The sequence below is a fragment of the Coloeus monedula genome (genome assembly GCF_965178545.1).
Source record: "Coloeus monedula genome assembly, chromosome: 1".
NCBI lineage: Eukaryota > Metazoa > Chordata > Aves > Passeriformes > Corvidae > Coloeus > Coloeus monedula.
Genome location: NC_138781.1, coordinates 24,999,417 through 25,016,235, shown reverse-complemented (window position 1 = coordinate 25,016,235; position 16,819 = coordinate 24,999,417). Strand labels below are relative to the sequence as shown.

At 44.3% G+C, this 16,819-nt stretch overlaps 1 protein-coding gene across 2 annotated transcripts; it reads right to left on the bottom strand.

Moving 5' to 3' along the window:
- Nucleotides 1-4,049: 4,049 nt before the first annotated feature.
- Nucleotides 4,050-14,928, bottom strand: ASB4 (ankyrin repeat and SOCS box containing 4). Of its 2 annotated transcripts, none has more exons than XM_082286934.1 (5): nt 14,652-14,928; nt 10,984-11,283; nt 8,264-8,754; nt 6,537-6,650; nt 4,050-5,923 (listed from the first exon to the last, which is right to left on the bottom strand). In XM_082286934.1, the coding sequence occupies exons 1-5, from the start codon at nt 14,863-14,865 to the stop codon at nt 5,735-5,737; spliced, it is 1,308 nt and encodes a 435-aa protein (XP_082143060.1). In that variant the 5' UTR covers nt 14,866-14,928; the 3' UTR covers nt 4,050-5,734. The 2 variants fall into 2 exon arrangements, with proteins under 2 accessions (XP_082143060.1, XP_082143059.1); XM_082286933.1 differs by having other exon boundaries at nt 4,050-5,920; nt 14,652-14,924.
- Nucleotides 14,929-16,819: the final 1,891 nt, after the last annotated feature.

Here is a 16,819-nt window from a genome sequence, read left to right as displayed (position 1 = left end):
TGTCAGAAGCATTAGTGAGTTTTCAAAGGACGTTCCTTAAATATGAATGAGCTGAGCCCCTGTGATCATTTTAATTGATCCAGCAGTGCTTGCAGCTAAAAGTAAAGCTTCCACCTTTCACGGCAGACCAGACCTTTTTCCCTGCTGCCTAATATTTTTATTGCTGATATTTTACAAAAATAGTCAGTCTTGCTCAGCCTGGGAGACTTTTATAAATTCATGATCACAGCAGTTAAACCAATTCTGTCAAAACTGATGTATAGACCGTAAGATATTGCCCCACAGAAGGATGAGAAATGTTTATTTTCAAGATGGTGAGCAGTTTTGAATAAATAAAATGTCATTGATACCAAAACACTTGTGGGAACTTACTGGTTTCAGCTCCAATACCCTGATTTGGGTTGAACACTCCAACTGAAACCGGGTCAAAGATTTTGACTGGGATCCCTGTGCGGGTCTCCTCACACATGCACAGGTGTGCTGATGCACGCACATGCCAGTGTGCACACAGACACACACACAGCTGCCAGAATCAATATGGGCATTTCAACACCATTCTGCTTTCGTGTAGTCATGAGGTTTGGTTCAAAACTTTACAAGATGATGCAGACAACCTTGTTAGCCTCCACACAGCCCTGGAGAAAATGCCATGTGACAGCATGAAAAGGGGTGCAGACAACTCCCCTAACGCAGTTCTTGCTGCTCGAGGCACGAGCTCTGGCGTGCCCCAGGTCAGAGAGAGCCCAGCTGCGTTCTTCTGTGCATCGCAGAAGCGACTTCGGCACCAGGAAAAGAGCTGCTGGCTGGGCTCGCTAGCTGGCTTCTTTGCAGAGGGAACACGGCAGGAGCCGACGGGATCGGCTCACGTTAGCTCGGAGACAAAGGAAGAGAGAGGCTGTTCTGGTCTGGCTCTTAACAGGTTTATTGTGAGAAGTTTCGCAACCCGAACAAGCTCAGAAAGGATGGAATGCGACGGGATCCTTCCCCGACGCTCGTCCTCAGTTTTATAGGGAATTTGAAAACCCCGGTGAAAGGGGGAAAACAACCAATGAGTTACACGCCAGGGGGAGGATACAATTTAACAAGAACCACTGGGGGAAACCAAGAGGCGGGAGTTATAACAGAGAACCAGTGAACAACCGAGTAACCGGGAATTTTCCCGAACCAGGGGAGGTGGCTTGGACCCGGGCACCGCCCAGGGGGTGCAGCTTAGGCTTCTGAGCCACTCCTCGACCCACCCTCTGAGTCTGCTCTTCGGGAAGCTCGATCCAGGGGATGGGCTGGGATTGATTGGCATCTCGCTGCCCGTGCCCCGCAGTGGGCTGGGTCGTAGCAACACCCCCCTCCTTCCTCTGCCGGCTTTTGAAATGCTAAGGGCAGAAAGACCTGGAGTCGTGGCTGCCTGTGACAGGAGCTCGAAGGCCCTATATTCTGGTTTGGGCTTTGAACCTTTTCCTCTCTTCAATGAAAACTCAGATTAATACAGTCCATTATGAGAAGAGCAAGGGATGTGGAAACAGCATCCCCTTGTGCTGAAGGTCCTGAGGCTGAGTATTGCTGCCATTCAGCCAAGCAGTGGGCTCTCACCAGCAAGCTTGTTTTTGGAGTAGACATGGGTGACACTGCTGAGTATGATCTTAAAGAAGTGAGCACAGTACAAAACATGTCACATTCTAGGACTAGTTTGTGTGCAGACAATTGTCTTTACCTAATTAAAGCCCCCTTTGTGTAGAGAAGACCTTACTTAGCAGATCTCTCAGCCTTGTGCAATCGTTCTGCTCTTGGTATCAGTGCATCAAGTAGGAGGCTAAGAATATATCCTTCCCCTCCTCCCACCAGCAGCGCTGGGAAAATAGCCTGTCTCAAGGACAAGTACTGGAAGTTTTAAAAATGTTAGATGGAGGCTGAGCAGGAAATGGTCAACATTTACTGCTTCCTCTTTCAGTGACCTAAGCTGATGTTTCACAGTCTGTCTTCTCTTCTTGGCATTATGCCATCAGGACAGGCAGCAATTTTGAAGCGCTAAAGCAGTCAGGCTCTTTTAGACTCCTTGTCCTAGTATCTAAAAGCTGATCAAGTATGAATAGACTTTTAAAGCTTTTGCAGGGAAATACACTCCTGAACACTGTTAGACTTCAGTTTCACCTACGGACTCTCCATGGATAAACTATTGGAGTTTTGAGTCAAGGTGGACCCAGTTAGACATCAGAGGTTAAGTTTAAAAATGTTGCAAAAGCACCTTACAGAGAGGATGCCCATATTTCCATGAACAGCTGCACTGGTCCCCAAACACATGCAGAGTATTCCTATGGTCATAGAATGGGTAACTTCTTTTGTCCACAATGCATGTGTCTTAAGAAGATATCTTTATATACAACTCTTAAAAAAGCACAAGGACCAAAACTTAGAATCTCACTGTTATCCACTGAGAAGTCATTAAGGGAGCTCTGGGAAAGGGCTGCCAATGGGAACAGGTAAGGATAGTTCATTCTTTGTGCCCATCTGAGCTTTAAATATTCTAATAGGCCGTAGAATGCAGTGGAAATGTTTCAAACATGTCTACATCTGTATTAAGAAGCCAAAAGGCAAAAAGCAACTTATTTCACAGAGGACAGCAAACAACGCTGAAAACAATTTTCTGTCATTTTAGGTCGTGACTGTGCTCAAACCTGTGGTGTAGAGGTCTCTCTTCCATGTGGAGTCATCCAATCTGATGCAGCTTTGAAAATACAAAAGCATGATCAGGAATTATATGACAGTATGAAATTTCAAGACATCTCACAGAATCACAGAATATGCTGAGTTGGAAGGGACCCACAACAATCGTTGAGTCCACCTCCTGGCCCTGCATAGGACCATTTCCAAGAGTCACACCATGAGTCTGAGAGCATTGTCCAAATGCTTCTTGAATTCTGTCAGGATTGGTGCGTGACCACTTCCCTGGGGAGCCTGTTCCAGAGCCCAACCACCCTGTGGGTAACGAACCTTTTTCTAATATCTGACCTAAACCTCTCCTGACACAACTTCAGGCCACTCCCTTGGGTTCTGTCACTGGTCACCACAGAGAAGAGACCAGTGCCTGCTCCTCCTTTGTGCATCCCATGAATTTAATAAATGATGATCTTATTATCAGGTACTCCCACACCTCACATGAGCGACTCCATCCTGTGTGTGGGAATAGAGTGCAGTAAGAGGAAAAAAGTGCTAAGAAGGAACAAATACTGAAGTTTGCTTACTCTTGGTCTTTCTAACTTCAACAGCAGAAGCAATTAAAGTGCATCAATCAGGTCTTTTTTTCTGTGATAGTGATGTTCTCTAGTGTTTTTAACAGCTTGCAAATTCCTATGACTATAATCAGCCTGATCCCACTGTGCTCCCTGTCAGATACCACAATGGCTATAATCTGGCACCTGCTTGGTACAAAGCTTGGAAGTGAGCCTGGGTGCCCACAGAATAAAAATTAAGCGTGTTCACTGCAGAGGGGAAGGATCAGAGGGAATTTAGGAACACTGGTGACAGCCTTTATTCTTCTCTCTCAGCAAGAGAGTCCTGGCTACCACAGGTCAGAAAATGCTGCTATTGTTCTGCCTTAAACCTCTCTTTTCCAGGTGCAGAATTTCACTTTCAGAAGCAGCCAGTGTGGGGATGTGTTTCCAATAAAATCAACTACCTCCATCTGTCTCTTCTGGACTACCCAACTTGCCCCATTGTCAGACTGTTCAGAAAGCAGCAAACATTTCTTGCCTTTACCAGTTGGCAAATCCTCTTCCTCATGCCTGACTTAAAGAGATGCATCACCTAGAAAAGCAGTGGGTTTAGCTAACCTATGCTTTTTCATCTTTCCAATTTCACTGTTTTTCTGCAGTGCAGAATCCAGTGGATCCCACTGACCTGGAGGTGCCTCAAGCAGATTTTTCTATAGAAAACCTGTCCCAGATGCTGAATTGTTCTCCCCAGTAAATTACCATAGTATCTTTGATAGAGACATCTCTGCAGCTGTACAGAAATCTCTCATTGGTTTAGTAAAGTACAGGAACCTGTATTATGACTTTATTCACATAAGAAAGCATTTATTCATGGTCTGTGTTCACTTTGAAATTCCTTATTGGAATAGGAAACTGCTAAATAGCAATCTTCATTCCTGTCTGGCTAAACATAAACAGGCCCATGAATTGGATTCTTGTATGCAGTGTAAATGTTTTAATTAATGAAAACTGAGATGAAAGGAAAGGGAAGTGATTTGTAATGCTAAATAATGTGCACATTTCTTCAAATGCTGTGGTTGCCACTTTGTGAGACACAGAGACACTTGAACAGCTTGGCTGCTCCTGTTTGTCTGGGAAGAGCCTAGTGTGCTGTGGTCTGTTTCGCAAAGAGATAACAATAACGATAAGGAGATGCAATGAGAAGTCAGGAGTTAGTGGCTCCCAGTGGCAGGCATGGCTCACCTCTCTTTTCAGAGAGCCCAGAATTGTCAGGATCTAAAAAAACTGGAACAGCCCAGATGGGTTGCATCAAACTAAAAAAAGGAAGAAAATTAGGGTTTACATGTAGGTCAGATCACGCACTTGTGCTTGTTGTGGGATATTTGCTGTGTGAACTGCCACTGCCCTGCATTTCATCTTCCAGGACTGGAGAAAGTAGCTTGGTCAGAAGTAAAGGAAACCAATGCTGGCAGGTCCAAAAGCACAGGAATTGCAAATCAGGAGGCCTGGCAGGTCTGTAACAGCACAGCCAACTCATCTTCATCTTGGAAACACCTCTTGGTTAATGTGGGATTCTTCTGACCTGCACTTAGCTGCCAAAAATGAGGTGTACAGTCCATGCTAGCAGGCTAGGTTCATTTTGTAGTCAATGAAGAGAAGGGTCATATGCTTCCCAGATCACATCCAACGCCATTCTGAGAGGTATAGGGATGGGTAAAAGTACAGCTGTGCGGGCTTCGGGGCAAGTTTTTTTCACCTTTCTTGACACTGGGATATTAATTTATCACTGGTCACAGTGAGAGTGGGAACAGACACAGCATATGCTAAAAGCTACCTGGCTTGAACATCAACATACAAAAATGTCAGGGTTGCTTATTTCTATCTTGTTTACATACTGTGGTTGAAAAAGGAAAAAAAAATCTTACTATTAAAAAGGATAAATATGACAAAGTTTTATAAGATACAGACAGGTAGTGAACAGTGAACTAACACTGAATTGAGAGTCAGTGCACAGGAAAATACAGAAACTACTGAAGACCTGTCTGTGGCCACAATTCAAATCAGTTTGCTTATTTCTTTCTGGGAAAGCATTTCTGTGACTTATTTTTTGACAGTATCCTTTCTTTTACTCCCAAAATGACAGCTGAAGAAAATCATCGTGAAACAATATGAAAGGTTGCTCAGATTTAAGCTAATGCTGTCTAGCAGGCAGTGGTATAAATAATGAAGGAAGCAGCAGCACTGTTTAAGCTAGGCTGAACAAAGCAGTGTGTGCCCTGTTTGTGTTTAGAGCAGGGGCCTTTCCAGCTCTGCCTCCCCTGTACAAACTGCAGCCTGCAGCAGTGATTTCTCAGTGTAGGGAAAGAGAGCAGCTCCGAGGAGAGCCAGTAAATGCCAGCCCAGCTTGCCGGCTGGCCAGCAAATGGACACATGCACAGGGCTCTGTCAGGATTGTGCCTGGTTCTCTGGCACCCCACAGAGGCATATGGATCTGGGAAGGGAGATGCCAGTGCCTGCTCTGTGGTGGCTCAGTAGATGATTCCTTCTGGTTCCAGCAGCAAGTACTTCTTCATGGACAGAGGGATGGAGAGCAGGGGGACTTCTCGGTGGCACCTTTCTGACAATATTGCCCGAATAGCACATCTGCATAAGTGCATCAGTGACCGTGGTGAATTGCTGCACACAGTGAACAAAGAGTCATAGAAATCGTGGTGCTGCTGTAAAGAAAACCACAAGCGTGTTTTAAGGCAACTGGAATATTTGGACTATGAGGGTTTTTGTATTAAAGGGATAATTATGTCAAAGCATGTAGTTTGTCCCACAATTTTGCCTTTTGACAACATCTTTTCCTCTTTAATCTCTTATTTTTCATTTAAAGTCTCCCTTGCATTTGCAGCTAACTCACTCTGTTCACAGAAATCTGACCCATGCAACAGAACCTAGAGGTGCATAGTCATACCCGTGTAATACGACACTTAAAAAATATCTGATGACTTAAAAAATATATAAATATACATATTGACAGATCTGAAGAAGCACCAATCCCAGCCAGAATCTTTTCACTTGCTGAGTGCAGGCACAGCTGAACTCCTGCTGTACCTTTGACAGGGGGTGCTCCAAAGGCCAACGTTGCAATTAAAATATCTCAAAAATATGTCTTTTTTCTGTGAGTGATATGCTTTTGTCAAATGAGAGATACTAAGTGGGGAAGTCCCCATCCTCTGAGATGTTCTTGTCTTTCAAAAGTGTTCCTTCTTTCTTATGGTTGGGTATGGGTTATGCAAATAATAAGCCTGGATTTTACTCAGTTATAACTCATTGAGAGCTTACCTCCAAGACATCCTCAGGTATGGCTGCTTTCCACTTAGATGTCGATTTGATGTGTTCATAGGAGTTGACGACTACCTCCACAGCTCTGGGGTGGGAGTGACAGGCTTGTAGCACCTGCAAGCAGGATGCATGGAGACCATGAATATCGCCAGGAAGCTGGGGCTTGGCTGGGTGCTTGGCACTGTGCAACAGCAAAATGAGACTGACACGGCCAAATGATTACAAGAGGATAAGGCTGGAGATGCAAAAGATGCAAGGCCCCTCCACACTAGTCTGTGCAAGCACAGCAAGAAACCCCAGCCTCATCCCCAGATTAACACCATACAGAAGTGCTGTCTTAGATCTCCCCAGAAATCTAGATGGGGTGGGCTTTATCACCCAAATCTAGAGATGGCTTGTTCATAGCTGGGCTGAGTGACTCAACACCAGGCAAAGCCATGCACAAATCTTCAGCTTATGCAGCTCAGGAACAGAAAAAAATCCCATCATATGAATCAAAAATGCATTGTTACAGAAAAATTTAAAATATGACCAGGAGAAAAGACAGCTCAGAAGTAAGGCTTTCAAGCCACACAAGGCCCCTGAAACAACTGTTCTGTCCAGTAACTTCAGCTCAACAGGGAAAAAACCCAGTCTATTGTCACTCACATGCAGGGGATAACATTGCATTCGCCCAATTTTGTCCCATACAGTCACCAGGTTTCACAAACAAAACTGCAGAACATCCCTCTGGGATAAATATCATCCTTCATTTTTACAGATGGGGAAATAATGGTTTGGAAGAGAGAGACCCACTTCATGAAATAGGAGGTAGGAAGAGGAGAGTCCAGACCTTGTTATCAAATGCCCTCTAGGGGACTAAGCATCTTTCTGCTACAGACAGAACCTGCTCATCCTGGGTTCAAGAGGGCACAACTAAAATTTTGGCACTTTATTCAAAAGCTTCTGGTTTCTTGGCTTGTTAAAACTTTACATATGCAGTGGGGGAACTGCAAAATGTTGCTTAGGGCACTGGATGAGAGAGAATAAGTTCTGACTTCAGCAAGCTTACTTAGTTGTGTGATATAACAAAACTCGCAGGTCCTTCTGTCAGTGTTTTGGGCTTTGCAGGTGTTTAAGAAGTTTTCAGGAGGGATCCTGCAATTCTTTTCCTTTTTTTTTTTTAATTTGCTCATCAGCTATGAGCCCAGGCCTAGCATTTCCCCTTAATTCTCACATTTCCTGGGAATAATCCAAAGCTTTGTTGAGATGCATTTCATTTTGAATAGATTGAATAAATTTTTAAAGGTCAGATGTGACAAACTGAATCAAGCAGTCTCATCTCTAATCTTCAGTGGCAACCATGAAATACGCATTTCATATAACTCAGTTAAACCTGTATGAAGCCAGATTTGACAATGGGATATGAGTTCTCTGGAATGAGAAAATGAATCTGCTCTGAAAAATTAGGCTTCAACCAGCATTTAGGGTTTGGCATTTCAGGTTGGTTAAGAGGAAAAATTAGATCTGGATCTGGTTTCTGGTATGGGCAATTGTAATTTCACTTCAGTTGAATGATACCACTCCTACAGTAGGTCATCTCACAATGTTTTGGGCATTCAGAGGCCACACTGACAGGACTCCAGCAAATAAAGATACCACTCTATCCTGAAGTTTGATCTCTCCACTCATTCCTGTTCAAGACATCATGCCTCTCCATATCCCTACTGTACGAAGACATCCTTAACCTTGTGGAATTGCAGAGGATATATCCTAGCTGCTCCATGATTCAGTAGCAGCTGGTAGCAGATGTCTGGCTGAGCAGCTGGCCGCACAGATGTCACTTTTATGATATACTGTAGGGGTGCACAGCCATTGACATCCATGATGTTTGCTTCTGCTCCTGCCTCCAGCAGCATATGCAGCAGGACATGATCACAGTTCCAGGCAGCTTTGTGGAGTGGTGATTTGAAATCCTCATCACGAGCATTCACTTCAGCATTATAGTCTAGGAGCATCCGACAGATGAGGTGGTGATCCCGGCTGTATGTCTGATCCTTATAGTGAAGAGCCCAGTAGGCTGCACAGGCCAGGGGTGTCTCCATGTAGGCATTGAGAGCATCTACCTGTGCTCCCTGTTCCACGTAAAAGGCCACGAGCTCTGGGACACCCAAACGCGCAACAACGTGCAGAGGAGTCTCCTCATCTTTGTTGTTTGTTCTTATATTCACATTTGCTCCTGCCAAAGAAAGATGGTGGGGAAGAATGAAGGCAACGAAACATTTGTTTGGCCCTCTCTCTGCTTGGGCCCTTCTTCCCAAGGAAAAGGTCAGGGTGGGAAACTGGCATGAAAGACACATATGTAAATGAAAATAGCATGGATCCTGCATTACTTAAGTCTCCAGCAAAGCTCCTAGAAACTTAAGATTCTTGGGTCCAGCTTCAGATCTGATATGCTGGCCCCAAGCTGGAAGACCTTATCGGAGCATTCTATTTCAGAGCAGCATGCAAGCCCAAGTTTCTGTGTAAAATGCTTTTTCCTATATATTGAGAACTGCTGGAGAAAGGAGAGCATTACTCCTACTCCAAAGAACAGCTCTGCTCTGCTCTGTACCCTGAGAACACTCCCTGCAGCACCTCGTTAACGCGAGCCTGGATGAAAGGACATTTTATGACAGATCCGTGGATGATATTAAAGACCGCCTTGCCAGGGATGCGGCTGGGGTCCGGATCCTGTTTCCGAAGTGCTGGGGAAAGGGTCCGAGCGCCCCGTCCGTGCGGAGCGGCGGCCGCAGCTGAAGCAACAGCACCATCTGCCGAGCAGCGAGCCGTGCCCGGCGCTTGCCCGGGAGCGAGGGGCAGAGATCGCGAGGAAAAGGGGTCAGAAACTGCCTCTGGTCTGGAAAACCCGAGCGCTAACGCTGTTAAGCCGTGTTGAGTGTTAGTTGTGTTCAATGTCCCTGAGGCAGCATCGGCAATCCAAGTTTGGAGGTGGTAACCAGGCGTGGGATCAGCACTGCCTGCGCTGTCGCGCCAACCAGAGGGGATTAAACTGCAGTCACCTGGATGGATGCCAAGGGACACCACTGAGTGGAGATGGCAGGTGGAAGATGCATCTTGGAAACTTTGGCGCAGGGACATTAACTGGCGCCCTGACTTTAGCTCTTGGGGGGTGCTGCTCTGTGAATCTGCACATCTGACACGGTTTGCTCCAGACTTTTCCCATTCTATTTGGAGTCTCAGCATTCAGCTCATACGGGGATCAGAGCTTAATGAGTGCTTTGGGAGGAAGGGTGGCTTTTAAAGTTCTGTTATGCTGTTGTTGATGCGGGGGTGGAGAAAGACTGCAGAATACATCCTTTCACTTGCATTCATCCTATGCTGCATTTCATAAGAGTACATTTGACTTTTAAGCTTTTCTATGCTAGCAAATTCAACTCCTGCTGTCAGGACTGTTTGCTTTGGGCAGGATACAACTGGCAGCATTTATTTTCCTTTCTACCAAACAAAATAATATTTATCTTTCCATCAGAAGAAAAGCAATGTTGTTATTTATTTAGGACTGCAGATTGCCTTGCCCACAAAGCATGGGCTTTGCACTTGGGCTTTGCATCTCAGGAAAAGCCTTCAATAGCAACTCATGTAACAAAACCAACCCAAAATCATTTGTATTGCCATGGCACAGTGTGATAAATAGGGGAGGCTCTCTGTTTGTAACTAAAGACTTGAACTGTGTTTCTTGTACTGTGTCCTGTGTCAGTACCCTTCTGTTCAGAAAATAGAGTGTGACAAATACATTTATGGAAGAATTACATCTATTTATAGCTTCATTTGTTACAGATGGCCAGCAGCACAATGTACCTTACTCTGGGGAAAGCAAAAATCTTTAAAAGTTACCTTTTTTTTTTTTCTCCAAGGCCTGCATAGATGCATGACTTTGGCTGCATCCATGACAAATGAAAAGATGGTACAAAAAACTGCGTCCAATATTTCAAGGCCAGATCTCAAAAAAAACAAGTGGTTGGAAGAATTTTACTCAGGTCCAGGAAATTTAAACAAGAAAGAAGAGGAGGGGTGCCCTTTCATGTGAAAATAGCTCAATAGTAAACTTAGACGAAAAAGACAGGAAAAAACCCAAGAGAAGTAGGGAGTCCCTAATTCGGAGGAGCTCTGCTGCTGATGGACTGATTGGACAGTGGGCTGGAGACACTGAAAAGGGAAAAAATCTTGTAGCAAGGACCAGTGGCTAGGGAAAGGGAAAGATAGATGAGGTGAGGAAACAGAATGGGAAAAACTTCTTCTGATCAAAGAGATGAGGACAAGGAATCTGAGATGAAGACATGAGTCACCTGTGGATGGAAGGAAAAAATACACACCTGCTTTGAGAAATTGCCTCCTAAGTAAAAGCCCAGACCATGCCCAGTATCTTTGTCCATGGCATGAGAGGTGCTCCTGAGCTTTACCTTACCTCTCCAAAGCAGCTGCTGGGCACAAGGCATGGAGGTTCGTGTCGTACAGAAGTGCAAGGGCGCCTGCCCGCTCATTGAAAAGCAGTTCAGCTTAGCTCCATGGTTGCAAAGGATCTTGAGACACTCAACATTTGCCATTTCACAGGCTACGTGGATCGCAGCTTTTCCATTGGGCCGGCAGTTGATTGTAGCTTTGTGATTGAGGAGGACCGAAAGGCTCTCCAGATGTCCATACATGACAGCTAGATGAAGTCCAGTTGCCCAGGATATTTTTAATTTATAGCTAGGCAGCCAGTACCCTGTACAAAGTGAGAATATGTTACCAGCCTTGGCAAAGACTTTTCTTTGGACTATGTACCTACTGAGAATAATTGAAGGGGAAGGCAGGGTTGGAGTTTTAATGTAATTTACTGTAATTTCACCAGCATAGTGCACACAAAGTTCTCTCAAGTGTAACTTCATTTTCATTAAGCACTGTTACTACATGTGCTGAATAACCTACCTTTTGGAGAGATAATTCCCATGTAGATGTACTCTGAAATAAGCTATTAGACTTTTTTGTGACTTGTGTAGATTTAAAAAAAAAAAAAATGAAATGCCACCAGCTAAAAAATATGGGGAAAGTGGGATCTTTAGCCTGCCAATAGCTAAACAAAGGTGGCATTGGAATAAGATGGCAGTGTTTACTTAGGACAATGACGAAAGAGACAGCTCATCCTACTCTTTTTGTGTGGGACATGGCAGGATCTTGCATGTCAGGAGCTGGATGCAACCTCCACGGATGCCTTACACATCCTGATAATGTGACCCCTGATAATGTGGCTGCAGCTGTGTCAGGGACCTCCTGCCAGCTACTGCCCTGAGGAGCATGGAGTGAGGAGACTGGATGCTGATGTAAGGCTGAAGAGCCAAATAGAAACAGTGACACTTTAGCAGGAAATTTGGCTTCACAATGTTTGGATTTTTCTCAGAAAATGTCACAATGGATTTTTTATTTTTCTATTTTTTTTTGTTACTTACAAACAGGTGCAAGACCAAATAACACATAAATACTTGTTCCCAGAATAGGACTACATGCTTAATGACTGCACAGATACAGTCTCAGAAGAGATTACTATAATCACTTGTTTAAAAATAATAAAGCATTATAATAATGTGCAGAAGGACAAGAGAAGTCTAGATTTTTTTTTTTTTTTCAGATACAGCAGCTGCATCTTAGCTAGAACGTGACTACAAAATTCTGTGGGTTTGATTTATCTATTTCTCCTTGGACCACTGCCTGGTTGAAATCTGTTACCATGTAAAAAACACAGAAAAAATACTGAAGATGTATAGTGGGGTTAAATTAATTCAAACCTTCCTTTTTTAGTCTCTGGCTAATGTCATATTTATACAGTTTTTACAGTATTCGTGAGGTACTAGAAGGAAGGAAACACAGTGCTGGTGTCAGGGAGAAATGGATTAAAATTTTTCTTCCCTCCTAAATCTATTACAAGTATATTTTCAGATAGGGGCAATAAACTGCAGATCATGTCATCTGCTCTAGGACCAAATATTTGGGACTGCCAGAACCAGTTCTCAAAGACCCCACACTGTAAATGGCAAGGGCAGCAGCCCTGAAGCCTCAGAGTGTCTGAGCAGGGTGACAGCCTCCTCTGAGGACACTCAACCTGCTGACTGTGCAGGTTACACTGGCAACTCTGTTAGGGCAACCTTCTCATCATATACCCTCAAACCAGGCACAGAGAAGGTGGGCTCTATCCCAAAGTCTCTGCATACAGCAGAGCAAGTATTAAAACCCCTCCCTTAAAACCCCTCCCTTTCCAACTCCACGTGTTTCCCCTTGTTACCAGTGAGCTGTGATGCACTGCCAGCTTATCTCACATAGGGCTGGGTCTCCCATTTATGGCCAGATTTAAGCCATATTTTATATATTAACAGCAGGAAAGTTGTACTTAAAAGCCAAGGTACCACTTTTTATAGCCACAATTTTCCTGCCTGAGTTCACCATTGATTTCTGTTGCCTGTGCTGCTTGCAGGTGAGTTGTGCTGAGACATCCCCAGGGAGCATCTCCCATGACCTCTGCCCAAACCTGCAGACATCTCTGAGCTCAGAGGGACAGGGACAGACACTGAGCAGGAGGCAGGCGTGGGCTCCATGGGAAACCTCATTCAGCTTACCTGTTGCTTTGGTTAGTAACATAAAAAAGCCATGGTGCAAGCAAGGTCAGTGTCTTTGAGAGCTCTCAGCCTCTTTGGAAGAGAGGAAGAAAAGTCACTCTGTCACTCATGACATCTCTTTTTCACTTCATCACTAAGGGCTATGGCAAAGCTCAGACTGTCAGAATGGTGGGGTGGTGAATTTTTCTCCTCTCTTCATCCTTGAGGAAACCCCCTTTTAATAACACAGTTATCTAGCATTCAGAACAAAAGTAAAATTTACACAAGTGTTGATAGAAGTGTTTCCTGACTTTCAGACAAAGTGAATACAATACTGTGATTTAGGCCATAAGGGTGTATTTTCCTCTCTCTCTACTTTTTGGAAAACAAAGAGAATTCTTCAAAAGACACTAGTTAATGATTGCAGTCAAATGATCTATGATTAAAAATCTGTGCATTAATCCTGTAGTCTCAAACCACAACCAGACTGCATTTTAGCCTGCTGAGGACAGAAGAAGGTGTATTTTAAGATAAATTCAGCACTGTGTGGCTTTGTTCATACACTATCCCTAAGGGAAGTACCTCATGACTGCATCATCCTCACCCTGAAGAAATCAAAAGAGCAGGAACCAATCATTGAATAAGGGGTAAACAGATAAAGAGAAGAGGGGAGATAGTACCTTCTTCATGCCACAGAAGAGAAAGTGCATTTGCTGTGCTGCTGCTACTGGAAGTGTTTATCTCCACATACTATTAACTTCTGGCAGAGACTGATCATTACTGTTTTCTAAATATACACAAAGAGTCTGTTAGCAAGTAGGTCATGAAGTATGTTGATTTTAGCAAAGAGCAAACTTGGTTTATTGCTTTAAGTTGTAACGTTTTGGAAACTCTTTCAGTATCTGGCTGGGAACTAGTTTCTACACTCCAAAACAGATGTTGTGTTGATTGTTCAGGTTTTGTTTTTCCAGATTATTTTTCTGTTTTGATAAACTAGCACATCCTCACTTTCTGTCATTTGGGAAAAAAAAATCTTCTCCCATCCAGCAACATCCAAGGTCCACAGGATTTCCTTAGTTCCCCTGAGCTGGGGAGAATCCACTTTACTTCCATTGAGAATGGAAGACAGGGAATATTTTATGTTTCTAAATAGTCTGTATATATGAATGGGTTCATGTAAGAAATGTATATACCACATTTAGTCTGCATGTGTCTATTCTGGGCTTTGTACCCGAGTTGTCTGCAAAGAAATGGCAAAGGACTCCTCTTTCTGGACTCCCTGCAGCTGCTGCACAGAGGCTCAGGCTGGGCTCTGGCCTGCCCTCCACCAAGCCCATACAGCTGATAAGCTCCCCTACTACAGTGGCCCTGTCCATATGAGCCTACTGAGACAGTACTGCCTATGGATCGGCTTGTGCTGCAGTTTCAGAAGAGATAAAAGGCCACAGTTCCTTGAAAATCACTCAAACCCCTCTACTTCCTGTCTGGTGAATGCTGCCACATTTACCTTGTTTGTAGGATGCCAGAATCAGGTTTTCATCTTCAACTTCAAACACTGTGTCCACGTCTATTTTCTTTTGGCTCAAGAGCTCTTCCAGTGTTTCAAAGTCATTGGACTTCAGGGCTTCAAGAAAAGCTTTTTTCACCAACTTTGCCTCTGCAGCTCGAGTAATTTTCCCCTCTGTATTCTCTCCCTCTTTGTATGACTCCTCCAAATCCATTTCCAAAGGTATCTGTTTGTGCTGTGAAGAGGGACACACTGAGGTCCCTACAGCACAGATGCATGCTGAAGTTTCTGAAGACCAGAAGGTAATTTTATCTCTCAGTCATGCTGATCTGCTTGTTCTATTTATATGAGGAGCATTTCAGGCATCGAAATACCACTCTTGGATATCACCACACTCTTTTGATGAAAGCAAGGACAGACATGCTAGCAATTAAAACAAAATAAGAGTTATTTCCATGGACTTCATACACATCAAGCTTCATTAACCACCTGATTACCTTCTGCTCCTGCCCATACACTTACATTAAAAGACACTAGTCCTGGGTGTCATTTCTCCGCTGGAGAAGCACCCACACTTCCTTTCAGGGTTGCCATGGCTGATTTATTGGCTGCAATGGGATGTGATGCTCTGCCTGCAGATGCCTTTTAACTAGTGTAATTCAGAAAAAAAAAATCTAAAAATCTCCAAGGCACTCTTCACATGGGAGGTAGGTAACCCACTCTTCTCCAGGGCAGCATTCTGCATGTTGGTGCTGGGTTCAGGGGCAACAAGCAGTGCTCCTTGGAAGGAGAAATGCTGTGATGTAGGGCTGTACAACCGTGTTGTGGGGTGGGGGATCTCATGCACTGCAGGGGGTTTATGTGTGAATTAGCTGCAAGCACAGGAGGCTGCATGTGTCCCTAGGCTCTTCTCCTTCCCCTGCTCACCCTTCATCTAAATTCAGAACTTCTCTCTCACAAGCCCATCACCCACTGAACACTGCCCCCTCCCTGCCTTTTCCTGCAGTCTTTGCCAGCCCCATCCATGTACTGACAGCAGTTAGAGGATGAAAATCCACATGTAGCTAGCATGAGCTGCTGCTATGCATCAGTTAGAAGTGGTTCACACCTGCACCCACTTGGGCTGCTGGATGAGACCATAGCTAGAAGGACACTATTTACCCTTGATTTAAATCACCCAGCAAAGCAGACATGGCCACAACCATCATTATAAAGAAATCTTCATGTTTCTCCTTCCTGTGAGTTTGGCTGCCAAGTGGGCTGATGGAGAAACGTGAGCCAGGTGACAGTAGAAGTCAGAGCAGCCTCTCTGCTTGAAGGGTTTCCAGAGGCCAGGTTCCTCAGGCAGCCCCATGAGGACCTGCAGGACCCCGTCCATGGGAATGCTCACCAGCTCTCTCCTACAACCAGTGCTCAGCAAAGGTGGTACCAGACAGCAGCTCATATTTTTGAGTTCCTTCTACTTTTGAATGAAAAATACTTTATAGAAACTAACTCCCTGAAGTAATGTACATTGTAATAGACACAGTGGGAAGGAAAACAGCTTGCCCTGGTGCTATAGGTCTCAGGCAGCTCATCTGTGTCTTTTGAGGCTTAAGAGCAGAGTCAGCATTAGGATCTTCATACCTTTACATTCCCTCCTGCAGAACCACCTCCCACTTATTTTGTTACTTGCAGCAGTGGACGACTTCAGGCTTTAAGAAAAGTGTTGATGATTACCTGGTATGAGGAGAGGAACAAGATGTGAACTCCAGATCTTACAGGCCTCTTGTTACCTGCAACTTTATTTTTAAACCACTATATTCCTGGAAAGTCATGGATGCACAAAGCACTGATATGTGGCTGCAATCAACTGTTCACCTCAGCTACACTTTCGATTTGGAGCAGACTAGCTTTTTATCTATCATCTTTCATAAATAGTATTATGTGACACAAGGACGCTCAATCTGGCTGAAAGGATTGTGCTGCGACATCTCTATGCCTCTCTGCTGCTCAAAGGTTGACATGCACAAGCACGTTGCTGTAACAGATTACTGCTCATCTGCTGATCCATTGTGCTTGCTCTTGGTTGACAAGAAAGGCGAAGTAATTTGTGCTGGCTTGACCCAGAAAGCTGATTAAAATTACCTTACGTTTGTCATGGTCCAAGAGCATGCGCAGGAAGGAAC